The sequence below is a fragment of the Akebia trifoliata genome, chromosome 5, assembly GCF_017979445.1.
Source record: "Akebia trifoliata isolate Shusen 1 chromosome 5, ASM1797944v1, whole genome shotgun sequence".
NCBI classification, from domain to species: domain Eukaryota; kingdom Viridiplantae; phylum Streptophyta; class Magnoliopsida; order Ranunculales; family Lardizabalaceae; genus Akebia; species Akebia trifoliata.
In genome coordinates, this window is record NC_141379.1 from 31,046,507 (window position 1) to 31,060,590 (window position 14,084).

The window sequence follows — 14,084 nt, forward strand, 5'->3', positions numbered from 1 at the left end:
AAGGGTACTAATATATATAGGGAGAGACATGAAAAGGTAAGACTGGAAGTAATTTAGTACGGGAAGTAGTGAAGTGCCACGTAGATCCTTTTTGGGCCCACTTGGCTCTTGAATGTTTGTCCCACCACTTGTCCAAGTGCGGTGGTTGTGGGTACGTGGATATTTTTTTGGACGTTAGTGGCGTGTTGTGTTCAAAGGTTAATGAGTCAATATGTGATCAATGATCATATAAGCTGATAATCTGCTCCAGGAGTTGGGTAACCTTATCTAACTCTAGGTTCCCAATTTTTGCCAGGTGGCACCTTTTTGAGCTCACTGACTAATATTTGACCCGAGCTAATTGCTTAGGAGGCCATGATGGAAATTAAAAGAAAAGTTTGAATTAGAGACTAGAAATCACCAATCAGGATGATTCTTGCTTTGTAGGGACATCAAAGAGTAGGTCAAATATTAGTGGATAGGTGGGTCCTGGCGTAAGAGTGTCACATGAATGAAAAAATAGGAGATATGGAGTTGGAAAAGTTATATAACTCCTAGAGCACAGGATCCATACCTCGAAAGAAACAGTTCCACTTAGTATCAAAATCGTGCATTAGCTTTAACATTTTTTCTTCGGCGCCTTTTTTAAACACTCAAATTGGTGTCGATTGGTGGCAGCATTAGCATAGTTATGTTTCTAGAGTTCAGACTATGTAGCAAGAGTACTGATTTTCTAACTAGAATGTCTTCACTCGGCTGACGTGGTAGTGACATGTAACTATAGATATTTTTTTCTCAGGATACACAACTGCACATCTTTTATAGGGATGTGAAGTTGTGTTTCCCAAGGAAAGATATATATTTCGATGCAAGAGTTTCAGAATTTTTATTGATAGATAGTGTAGTACCATCAGGTGTAGTGTAGTCAGATTTCTCTATTCCGATTCTTTGATTGAGAAGGAGTCGGCGTATAAAATATCGTAGGAGGTGAGTTCTTTGGAGGCAAGAGCTCCACCTTGACTAGGGTCTTGCCTCCGGAAAAAAGCTCTATGGTTACATCATTGCCACATCAGCCGAGTTTTGACCAAGTGAAGGCTTTCTAGTTGAAAATCATTAGTTTGAGGTGTGATTGGTTGATCTTAAAGAATTGGTTGCCTAGTTTTGTAGTCACATTTATATCTTACTTCTATTTGCATCTTCTTTTACCATTTAAAGATTAATCGTGGAAAATGGGTAGGAAAATGACTTTTCTTAAAAAATCATCTTCAAGGAAAGTGATTTGCCATTTTATTTGCATTTTTTTGAAAATCAAAAACTGATTTTTCTCCTTGAAGAGAAAATCTTATCCAACCCCACTTTGCAGGAAAATATTTTCCTTCCCAAATGTTATTCTCACACTGACTACCCACACCCCCTCAATATAAAAATCAACTCTCTTTTTTATATTTTCCTTTGAGTAAATCTAAGACGGTGGAATTCATTTTTTCAAAGTAAATAAAATTCCCATGATCATTTTTCAAAAGTTCGTATTTCCTTCAAAACCTTCATCTAAGTGGTGGTACTCAATCACCTACTAGGGGTTAGTTGAGATGGTAAAAGTGACGGGATTTGCTTCCTAAGTCATATTTTCGAATTTCTATGTGTCCCTCCATATAAAGTGTATATTTAATTAATGTCACGTGCAGCCCACTAAAGTCAAAAAAATAAATAAAAAAGTTACTCAACTCTTCGGGTCATTTTAGAATATAAAAAGAAGATATATTATATTAACACACCAATTTACATGTAATTTCATAAGGATTGGTGTGTTGTAAGTAAAAGTCCATGTGTCAATGGAATCTCTCATAAAAAAAAAAGGACTCGATCCCATAACTGATAAATATCCCATACATGGTGGGGATGAAAGCCTGAAACTTCACGGCTTTCTTTTCTATCCTGACAGACATGTATGAAATGGCATGAAGAACGATCCCCAACATAGCAAACCAAATTGAGAATACTGCCTCCATCTTTACAAATCGAAAAACAACTCTTAACCATGTTATCACACTTCATACTACAATGGTGGGGTTTATATAGAAAAATCTTCTATGGAAAATTACAGCACGTATATGATACTTAATGATTAAAAGATTTTTGTAAAAACTAATCAAATCTTTCTTTGTAGTAATCATTTTCATTTGTTTTTAGGATACATTGCACAGTAAGTGTCATTAATAAGTTTCCTATTTTGTTTTCTTATTTTGTTGTATGAAATCTATCTTGGCAATAACTATTTTAATTTGTTTGTACTATACATTGAACCAAGCAATTCTCCCCCACCCCCCTTAGATATGATACATTGATGCTTAATGCCCAAAGATTTAATATTCATGAAATCTTTTTTTTCTTAATAACCACTTTTGAATTTTTTTTTTTTTTTTTGGGAAGGTACTTTGGATTTGTTTCTCGTACACATTGAATCAAATTGGTGTCATTAATAGGATTCCTTATTAACAAAGGGCATGCAGATATGGCACTTAATACCCAAAGAGTTTTGCAAGTTTTAGATGTTCATGAAGTCTTTTTTTTCTTAATAACCTCTTTTGATTTGTTTTTAGTATACATCTAACCAAATAGGTGTCATCCATAAGTTTCCTTATTTGACAAAAGGTATCTCTTTCCCAAGAGGATAGTTTTTTGTTTTTTACTAGGGGAGTATCCCCACATTAGTGAGACTAAGTCTCCTAGGGGCCCACGTTGAACCTGCAATCCCGTGTGTCAATTTTATCCACTCAGTTTCAAACTCACAATTAAGACCAAGAGGAGCATACTCTTGTCGCTACGTTTTACCGCTGAGTTGCACCCTTGATGGGTCCCATGAGGATAGTTGGTGTCACTTTTGTGTAACATTCATGATGACTCGCATTACAAAGAAAACGTGTTGGCCATTTAATCATACTAATCCATGGATGGAGATCAAATTACTGCATCAACAAATTCAGTTTGGTAGTACATTGTGTGAAAGGGTGGCAATGGGTCGGGTCGTTTATCAAACCCAAACCTAATCCATTTAATAATCGTATCAAAAACTTAAATCCAAACTCAAGCCATTTATAAATAGGTATACTTGGCCCAATTCATATATTACCTATTTAATAAAATTTTAATCTTTATTAAAAAAAAAAAGTTTCATTTAAATCACATATATATATATGGGTCCCGTTCAGCAACAAACATTTTGACAAACATTTTGGCAAAACATTTTTAAAAACATTTTTCAAAACATGGGTTAGAGGTTTTGGAATGGGCTGATTTTTGGTGAGGATGATCTCTACAGTGAGGAGATCATCCTTACAAAAAATCAGCCCATTCCAAAACTTCTAGCCCCATGTTTACAAGTTGAAAAATCGTGAACCATCCATTTTTTGTAAACCATTTTTGATGGATTAGAAGTTTTGGAATGGGCTGATTTTTGGTGATGATGATCTCCTCACCGTAGAGATCATCCTCACCAAAAATCAGCCCATTCCTAAACCTCTAACCCATATTTTGAAAAATGTTTTGCCAAAATGTTTGTCAAAATGTTTGTTGCTGAACATTTCCCTATATATATATATGAGAAATGTTCAGCACCCTAAGTTTTACCACACACTTTAACAAATGTTTTTTGTCCTACATGGGTTAGAAGTTTTGGAATGGGCTGATTTTTGGTGAGGATGATCTCTATGATTAGAAGATCATCCTCCCCAAAAATCAGCCCATTCCGAAATGTTTAGCCCCATGTTTACACGTTGAAAAATTGTGGACCGTCCATTTTTTGTAAACCATTTTTTATGGGGTTAGAAGTTTTGGAATGAGCTGATTTTTGGTGAGGATGATCTCCTCACCATAGAGATCATCCTCACCAAAAATCAGCCCATTCCAAAACTTCTAACCCATGTAAGACAAAACACGTTTGTTAAAGTGTGTGGTAAAACTTAGGGTGCTGAACGGGACCCTATATATATATATATATTGATAAAAATAATGTCACACAACTGTAAATCAAGTTCAATGGTGAAAAATAACTTTCTTTTGATTTTTTTTTCAAAGCTCATAGAATTTTGTCGTTTACAACATGTGGCATTAGATCATGTTTTCGAATGTAATGTGGTCATTATAAAACTTTCCTTAGTAAGGAAATAATTTTTCAATATTATTATTAATGTTATTATTGGCTAAACAAAGTGTGTTTCATTATCACATGAGACATGCTAGCCTTACTAAGTAAGATCTTAAATCTCCTTAAGGTCATTTTGTCCATTTTATGAATCAAACATTACATACCTCTAGATTTTAATGAAAAAAATAGTAAAAAATTATAAATATAAATAAATAACTTAGTAAGAATTTTTTTTTTCTTTCTCAAATTAAAGTTAAATTATTTATTACTTTAAAAATATCTTAATAACACCTTTTATATTTTATAGAATTTGAAAAAAAAAAATGTATTATGAAAAAGTTTTTAGAAATTCTTGAAAAAATGTAATTTAAAAAATTCTTAAATAATTGTTGATATATTTAAAATTACACCTTAATGACATTTTTTTTAAAATGTATTAAGTGGGTTGATACCCAAAACCTAGACCCAATCCATTTAATAATAGTGTTAGACAGGTTAATACTATTATGACCCAAACAACTAACTTTGTATCATTTTCGGAAGTGGGTTGATGCTCAGAACCTAGACCTGACTCTACTCCTAGATTTATGGATGTTTGGCTTTTACTCAAAATTCTCATTAAAATTACTTAAATCAACCGACTATAAGAGTCAATAACCATCATTTTTATATATAAAATCCCACGGGAGCTATGTGAAAAACACTCATTAGACAAATTGGGCGCTAAAATTCATGCACAAATGTAAAGTTTGATGTGAAGCAATAAAATTCCATATGTTTGACATTCACCCCTTGAGCATTTGTTAACCTTTATTGGACAAGACAATTCTATTTTCTATCCAAACGGGACCTTGACACAAAAGGCAAAGAAAAAACTTAACATACTCAAGATTATTGTAGGCGTGGTAGAATTAGGGTTGCAACCTGGACAGGTTGGAGGGTAAACCCAGGCTCAACCCAAGTAGAAGAACCCTCAAGCCGAGCTCAACTCAACCCGACCATCGAGCCTAAGCTCACTAACCCAAGCTCAACTCGAGCTTAATATTATAAAATCAGGCTGAGTTCAGGTTAGCCCAAGTTTAAATAATTTTGGGTGGTTTAGTCTAGTTGAATAACCATAATTCATTTTGATTAACAAATAAATTTAATATATTAAAAATATATATACAAAATCAAAAACAAAACTACTAGTAAATAAAATCACATACAATCTTCACGTCCATCATTGAGAGAATCTGTAGACAAACCACAAACCATATTAAACCAAAGTTCACATTAATATTAACTAATTGTCCACAATTCATAATAATAAGATGGAATAAAATATCTATAATTAATATAAAAATATTTATATATTATATATGGCATCGGGTTCGGGTTGAGTTGGGTTGCTTGTACCCTCAACCGGAATTAAAATTGGATTGAGATATTCAAACCCACGCTCAACTTATTTTCTATATAACTCGACCCAGGCTCACCCATCTATCAGCTTGAGCCCAGCTTGCATTCGGGCCAGCCCGCCCAGGTTGCAGCCTTAGGTAGAATCCGCTTTGTATAGTTGGAAAAGAGCAGGAACATGCAGCCACCAATAACACAAACAAGAAGGGCAAGCCCACGAGAATGGGCCAACACTCCATACAACCCTGAAAGGAATGCTATTATAATAACCCCATATCGCATAGAGCGTGAGTTTTGTGGTAATAGTCGCGGTGCAAGCCATCGGCTTGAGATATTCCCAGAGAATTGCAACCAAGAAAAGATACATGGAGATAGCTGAGCAACAGAAAGCCATAGTGTCCGATATCACGAAAATTTTGAAAGCATAGCCCAAATCTTTCCCTTTTTGGCTATTGTAAATTGCGGGCATTGTGAAACCAGCTATGAAGGTGACGATGTTGATGACCGCTGCTACCAATGAGTTGGCTGTGCCTATTTCCTCAGGCCATGCCTCCCAAGCATTCTTGCATCAACATATTGTAATTACAAATAAACTGCTTTTGTGCATCCATGTTTCCTCTTGTGATCAATTGTCGGGGCCCTCGCTTTGCACCACCATTCTTCAAACTCCATAGGGTACGAAGCTGCATTATAAAATACCTTTATGTTTATATGTGCATAAATGTACAAATATGTGGGTACGCACTGGCTTTTGCAGGATGCACAATTATTGTTAAGATCTAATTATATAGTTTTTCATTGTTTTTTATGAACAAAATATTCATGTAGGATTGCTAGTCCGCCCACATCTGTAGTTAGTGATTAGTCGTGTGGAAGAAATTTTTTGAGTTCTTTCTGGGATTGATATTCAAGAATTGAAAACCCCACTGAATTTTTGACGGTTACGAATAATATGTATATTTATATTTAAACTTGTAGAGATTTTGAAGACACCTGTTGAATAAAATGTCCTGAGAAAATAGTAAAACAATTAAAGATCAAAATGAAGGAACACCAAGATTTAAGTGATTTGACTTTGAAGCCTGTGCCCATGGGGAGTGATCCATCAGATCTTCTTCACTATGAGAACTAAATGGAATAGTGCACGGGAAAATACTCAAATTTTAATCCCAAATACGAGCCCTGAAACCATAGTCCCCATCTCTCTCAAACCCTACAACAAAATTGTTTTATTTATGAGACCTGGTCTAATCTAGACCTAATTTTACTAGAATCAAATCGGGTTTGGGGTGAGATACAATTTAATATTGTTTATCTGATTGGTTATGAATTCACCTAGATCCCATTAAAGCATGATCCATCGATCGCTCTATCACTCAATCACCTCTTGGAACTTTTTTTTTTTTGGATATCGCAGGTAGGCTCACCCTTTGGGTAGGACTAATCCCACAGTCACAAGCACCACCCCCTCGGAAAGTCCTTTGTGCAAACTGGTTGAGTCAAGGGTTAATTGACCCTGGAGGGTGGTCCCAAGGAATTCATAGCTTCGTGGGGTTTCGAACACTTGACCTACCCTTCCTGAGGAGCTTATCAAGGCTCAGCTTGCCACTAGGCCAATCCCTTGGGGCTAAGTGCCTCTTGGAACTTGTCAAGTGGTCTGGTCTAGTAATTCACACAACACTTTGTATCGGATCCTTTAATCACTTAAAATGCAAACCATGTAGTGTTAGATCTATGGTTTCATACGTGTAATTGATATATTTTTTTCTTATCTACATCTCAAGATATAGGTGAATGGTAAAACTGGATGCATGTGGCCAACCTTAATATTTGGGATAAAGCATAGATGACTATGATAATGGTGCAAATGATCATTAATTTATATGTTGAGAAATATACACCATTACAAGATTTAGGCCCTTGCAAGTTCAGACTCAGCAGCGTCGAGTGCAGTCATGTTGTCCTTGTTCTTGGCCCCGGCATCTACTCTAATGTCTTGCATCAAAATTTTCACAATCTTATATTGGCCGTAGATGCTGGCAAGATGTAAAGGTATGTTTCCTTCATTATCTGCCTCATTTATAAGGTTTCCATGTTTCTTGATTTCTAAGAAGTATTTTACAACATTATCTTGACCAAATAAGGTGGCAACATGAAGAGCGTTATGGCCTTCCCCATCTAGCAGTTCAAAAGAATCTGGGCAGAATCTAATGATCATTTTGATTGCATCAATGCTGCCTTGATGGGCTGCAATGTGAAGAGCTGAGATGTTGCCTCTGTCTAAGAACCATCGGATTCAAGTAGCTGTTGAAGTATCCCAATATAACCCAAGTGTACAGCATAGTGAAGTGGAGTCCAACCATTTTTATCAACTCTGGCATTTTTTGAAGTTGTAATTTTGTGATATCTAGCATTTGAAAAGAAAAGAATATAAGAGCAAAACTGAACAATCATAATTAGCTTAGTCTTTTTTGAACTTGGAAGTTCAACATGCACACTCATTTTCAAAGCCTTTGATCAAATTAAGAAAAGTTTTTTTTTTTTATAAAAAAAAATATATTTTTTGACCAAAATGATGGTCCACAGGGAGCCAACCAGCCTTATTCAAGGGTGATTTTAAAAGGTTTACACTCCAGATCTTGAAACCTTAGCGCGTAGGGCTTTGAAGCTGACTTATTCTGTTTCAGATCCAAAGTCCCTAACAAAAAAGCTTATTTTGCATTTACTAGCTTACGCTTATCCGAAATTGCATTGAATACACCACCTAACGAAGAGGGATAGACACAGAACTCTATGGCCGTAGTAGGCTTTGATTGACGTAGCCCCATAGTAAGAGGTTACTGATAAAAAATGAATACATTCAGTAATCATCTATCAATTAGAGTTTTAATGGGTTCGATAAGAAATAACCAAAGAGTAGTGATAATCCGACTCTCCTTTTTTGTACACTCCCTTCATAGAAACATGCAATTTCATAAATATATGTCCTACAATTCTTTGAAGGGATTGTACGAAAAAGAAAAGAGCGTCAGATAATCACGATTCATGACCATATGGGCACATTAGGAATTTGAGTCGTGCTAGAGTGGCCACAGTGGGGGACACACGGGGGACACCTTGACATGGTGGCGCGCATGTCCATAGATGCGTTTTATTCATATCTCGGAGAAAACACATCTATGGGTATGCACATGCCACCACGTCAAGATGTCCCCCTTGTGTCCCCCACTGAGGTCACTCCAGCATTAATCTATAGGAATTTTATTAAGAATAGTCTTACACTGACATCCTACAACACTGTTTGTTCAGAGAAACTACGACTACGTCACTGCAGTGTTTTTTTGTGTGGATTTTCATCTGCAAGTTTCTTGAGGTGATTGAGTTTGCCTGATGTTGCTGCATCGAACAAATGAGGATCCATTCCAAAGGCAGATTGTGACTCATGCTCTGTTCTGGATTGCTGGGAAGTGATGGACTTTGTGGCGTAGTTTTAAAGCTTTCGCAATTAGATTCGATTCAACTTAACTCAGATGTACCCTGAGTCTTCTTATGAGCTAATATACTCCGAATATAGCCTCAGCCAAGTCAATTGTAAGAATGGAGATTACATGTTGAGTTGTGAATGACTTAGGCACGTGGCATACTCAATTGACTTATCTAACGTGACAGGCTTGGAAACCATAAATCTGCTCTCCTCGGGATACAAAACTGCACCTTTTTATGGGGAACCGTAGTGCTGTATCCCAAGGAGGAGAGCACATCTATGGTTCCCGAGCCTGTCACATCAGGTAAGTCGATTGAGTTGCCACGTGCTAAGTCAGATTATCATCACTCTTACATGTTTCAATGTCAAACAACCATTTACTTTACTTCTAATAATTTATCAAATCCCATCAGAACTCTGTAATTAAGCGTGTTTTCACAAAAGTATATAGTACTAAGATGGATGACCTCTTGGGAAGTTCTCATGTTGCACTCCCTTATAAAACCCATCTACGTCTAACTGAACACCTCCTTGGAAATGCCACACGTAATCCAATGGAGAGGGTTCCTTCAAAATTTTGAAGTGGGCACTTCAAAGTTTTTTTCAACAAAAAAAAAAGGTCTCACAGAGGGTTTTTTTTTTTTAATTAGGGCACACGTTAAAGTGTATTAAATTCCAATTAGAAATTGATTTTCCTACCAAAACTGCCCTAAAAAAGAATCCAACTTTGAAGGAACCCTCCCCATTACAAAGCACGCAGTGTTTAGAATTTATTTCACGCTCCTATATTTCTACCAAAATTTGAAATACCTCCTTGGAAATGTCATGTGTAATCCAATGGAGAGGGTTCTTTCAGAATTTTGAAGCGGCTGCCCACTTCAAAGTTTTTTCCCCTCAAAAATTCTTTTTATTACCAAAAATACCCTCAAATGCTTGTTTCCAATGTGTATTTACGCACTTTAACATGTGCCTTGTTAACAGGGCACGTGTTAACAAGACCCCATCAACTTAATAAAATCCCATTTGTTTGATATCACTTGTAGAACATGAAATTCAATAAATAAATAAAAGGTTTAAAACAACATCTAGAAGATGATTACAGGCATGGAAGAATCCACTTGGTATATATAACTAGAAAGAACTAAGAACAAACCTACTACTGACAACACACACAAATATTGGCAAGTGCAGGGGCATGAGCTAACACTGCATACAAACCCGAATTAAATGCTATTAGCATCCCCCATATAGCGTAGAGCGTGAGCTGTGTTGCAATCGTCACAGTGTAAGCCATAGGAATCAGATTATCCCAAGGGACTGCCCCCAAGAAAAGATACATAGAGATAGCTGAGCAACAAAAAGCTATGATGTCAGATATCACAAAAGGTTTGAAAGCTAGACTTGTTGCCAAGGTTGCCATGCCCTGGTTAGGCTCTTTATTATCACTATTGTAACCACCCAGCATTGTGAAACCAGCTGCAAAGGTAATAGTGGCGATGATCATTGCTACAACTAAGTTAGTTGTGCCTATGACCTTGAGAACATGCATCCTTGCATTTGCTATCCACATATTGTAGTTACAGACATACTGCTTTTGTGCATCCAATATGTTTCCCCTTGTGAATTGTGATCAGTTGTCGAGGACCTTGACATACTACTTTTGGACATCCAATATGCTAATTTTCCTCTTGTGATCAACATATCGTAGTTAAAAACATCCTTGCATTTGTCAGGCTTGTGGAGAATTGAATATTATTAATTTAGGCTTTGATTTAGTATGGTTTGTCTAAATATGATCTTAATGGTGGATTTGAATGTTGTGTGAATTTTTTTATAGAGTCGTGCTGGAGTGACCTCAAGCTTGAGCATCATATTGCACTTATTGACATGAAAGTGGATAGGAACCATATATGCTTTTTCACTCATATCTCGATGAAAAGCATCTGTGGTTCCGATACACTTCCACGTCAGGAAGTGCTATATGAGGTTCCAGCCAGAGGTTACTTCAGCATATTTTTTTTTTATATACTAGTGATTTTCTTTTTGATGTTAGTATATATATATATATATATATTTTTTTTTTTTGAAGTATTAAATTTATTTGCTAATCAAACTGAAATTGGGATTATTCAACTAGCCCAACCTGACCAAATGGCCATAAATTACCTAATTCGGGCTAACCCGAACTCAAGATTTTAGAAGATCAAGCTCAGGTTGGGTTTGGATTTGGGTTCGGGAGCTTAAGACAGATGTTCAGGTTGAGGGTTCTACTACTTGGGTTGAGCCTAGATTTATCCTCCATTCCGCCCAGGTTGCAACCCTGCAATCCACTAGGACACATTTCACATGGAACTCTGTGATCTTAAAAAGAGCGACCACTCTGAATTAAGGTTTGGGATGGACCAATGTCACTATGGCCTATGAATCCTATCTCAAGTCTGACATATCTAATGGCTGGGTTGGGCCTTAAAATTTATGGAGGTTGAAGTTCAGCTTGTTCTTAGCCTACACGATTGTATTCAGGCCAATATATGGCACGACCTCATTTTTATGAGTCGTGATTTTCTGACTCCCCCTCTGACATATGCTCCCTGACATGGCATGGGCTACAACCATAGATTTTTTTTCCTTAGGATACACAATTGTGCATCCCCATAAATGTGTGCAGTTGTGTATCCCAAGGAAAATATCTATGGTTATAGCACATGCCATGTCACGGAGCATATGTCGGGGGGGGGGGGGGGGGGGGGCTTCAGAAAACCATTATTCTTTTATATGAATAATGATAAAATGGCTCTCCCAAACTCTCCTGACGTGGTTGTGCCTAAAATCATAGATTTTTCTCGGGATACACAATTGCACATCATAATATGTGCAATTGTGTATCCTGAGAAAAAATATATATATGGTTCTATGCACAACAGGTCAGGAGTTTGGGAGAGTTTCTGATCAGAGGGGGAGTTAGAAAATCACTACACTTTTTATATTGCCTTTTCTTGTTTGGATTCATAATCTGAGGTTTATGGCCCCACCCCAAAGAGACAAACGCCATTACATTGCCTATAGGTCATTGTAGTGATAGGAAGTCGGCCAGGAGCGATGGTATGGGTGTGTTTTATAACATGTATATATGAGTGAGAGAGAGGTGACAAAACTTAATCTCATTATATTCGTAATGGTAAGTAAAAACATACAAATCAACAAAAAAACATGGTTGATACATGAAAATAGAATGCCCGCCTATAATTGATCTCATTCTTTTATACACAACAAAAGAAAAAAAAGAATGAGATGGCATGAACAACGATAAAATGGGACTTAAATTGCCCTGATCAGTGTGGATGAAAGCCTGGAACCTCCCGGCTTTTGTTTCTTTCCTGACACACATTCATGAAATGGTATGAACTTAACGATCACGAAGAAAGAAAACCAAATTGAGAATAGTCACTCCATCTCTAATGAAAGGGGAATACCTCTTAACCATGTTATCACAATTCATCCTACAATGGTGTGGTTTATAAAGAAAAATATTTTATAGAAAGTCATTTATATATAGATGCCACACATGTGTGACACCTAATGATCAAAAGATTTTTGTAAGATTTACAGCAATCAAATCTTTCTTTTTACTAATTTGTTTTTAGTATACTTTACCAAGTAGGTGTCATTAATAATTTTCCTATTTTCTTTTTTCTTATTTTTGTATGAAATCTTTCTTGGCAATATAACTATTTTGATGTGTTTGTGGCATGCATCCAACCAATCAATTCTTGTTTTTTCCCCTCTTATTTTTTGCATTTTACCGTGTATATATGTAGTAGAAACTATAATCCATTTAGATGCTCAAAAATCCAATGGTATGAATCAAGGGAATCGAGTGTGGAAATCCGCAGAGATAGTGGATCGGATCAACGTGAATAAGTTGTTGTGAGATTGTAATATTCATGAAACGTGTATTTCATCGATAATCATTCTTGATTTGTTTTTAGTTCACATTGAACCAAATCGGTGTCATTAATAAGTTTCCTTATTTACAAAAGGCATGTATTATTACTTGATGGGAAATGTTCAGCACCCTAAGTTTTACCACACACTTTAACAAACGTTTTTTGTCCTACATGGGTTAGAAGTTTTGGAATGGGCTGATTTTTGGTGAGGATGATCTCTATGATTAGAAGATCATCCTCCCCAAAAATCAGCCCATTCCGAGATGTTTAGCCCCATGTTTACACGTTGAAAAATCGTGGACCGTCCATTTTTTGTAAATCAATTTTGATGGGGTTAGAAGTTTTGGAATGAGCTGATTTTTGGTGAGGATGATCTCCTCACCATAGAGATCATCCTCACCAAAAATCAGCTCATTCCGAAACTTCTAACCCATGTAAGACAAAACGCGTTTGTTAAAGTGTGTGGTAAAACTTAGGGTGCCGAACGGGACCCTTACTTGATATAGTAAAGATATGATTATGTCCAAAGATTTTTGCAAGATTTTAATGTTCATGAAATATTTTCTCTTAATAAGGCCTTGTGATTTGTTTTTATTATACATTAAACTAAATAGGTGTCATTAATAAGTTTCCTTATTAACTAAAATACATGCGCACAAATGTTAAAGTTTGATGTGCACCAACAAATTCCATATGGAGGGTTTTTTTGAGGAAAATTCTAGTCGTTGTTTTCTTTGAACCCAAAGGGGATTTCTTACCATCTCAGCCATATGTTGAACATTGTGTGAGATCAATCGTACGTAGTTGGATATTTGAAAAGTCTTTCTATTTCTGCCCACTGATCCCTTGAGTATCTGTTAACCCTTGTTGGATCCCCATAAGAAAACTTGGATGTTTGAGCATTTTTTGGACTGGTATTTTTATCCGTTAAATTTGAGTATCTCTTCGACTATGATATCCAATTTTACAAATCACCAATCAAGTTGATTTTTGGTATAACGATAAGTTATGGGCAAGCCAGATATTTCAAGTGATCAAAGGATTAGAAAGATTGTTGATGTAAGGCTCAAAATTATTAGACTCAATCTAAGTATGTGTGTTTTTGGGCCAGTCCAAGGTAGTTTGTGTTGGA

The 14,084-nt window shown here is 36.2% G+C and overlaps 1 protein-coding gene across 1 annotated transcript; it reads right to left on the minus strand.

Moving 5' to 3' along the window:
• Window positions 1-10,161: 10,161 nt before the first annotated feature.
• LOC147402163 (protein ACCELERATED CELL DEATH 6-like) lies at window positions 10,162-10,575 on the minus strand. Its single transcript, XM_086444480.1, has one exon. The coding sequence runs from the start codon at window positions 10,573-10,575 to the stop codon at window positions 10,162-10,164; it is 414 nt and encodes a 137-aa protein (XP_086300606.1).
• Window positions 10,576-14,084: the final 3,509 nt, after the last annotated feature.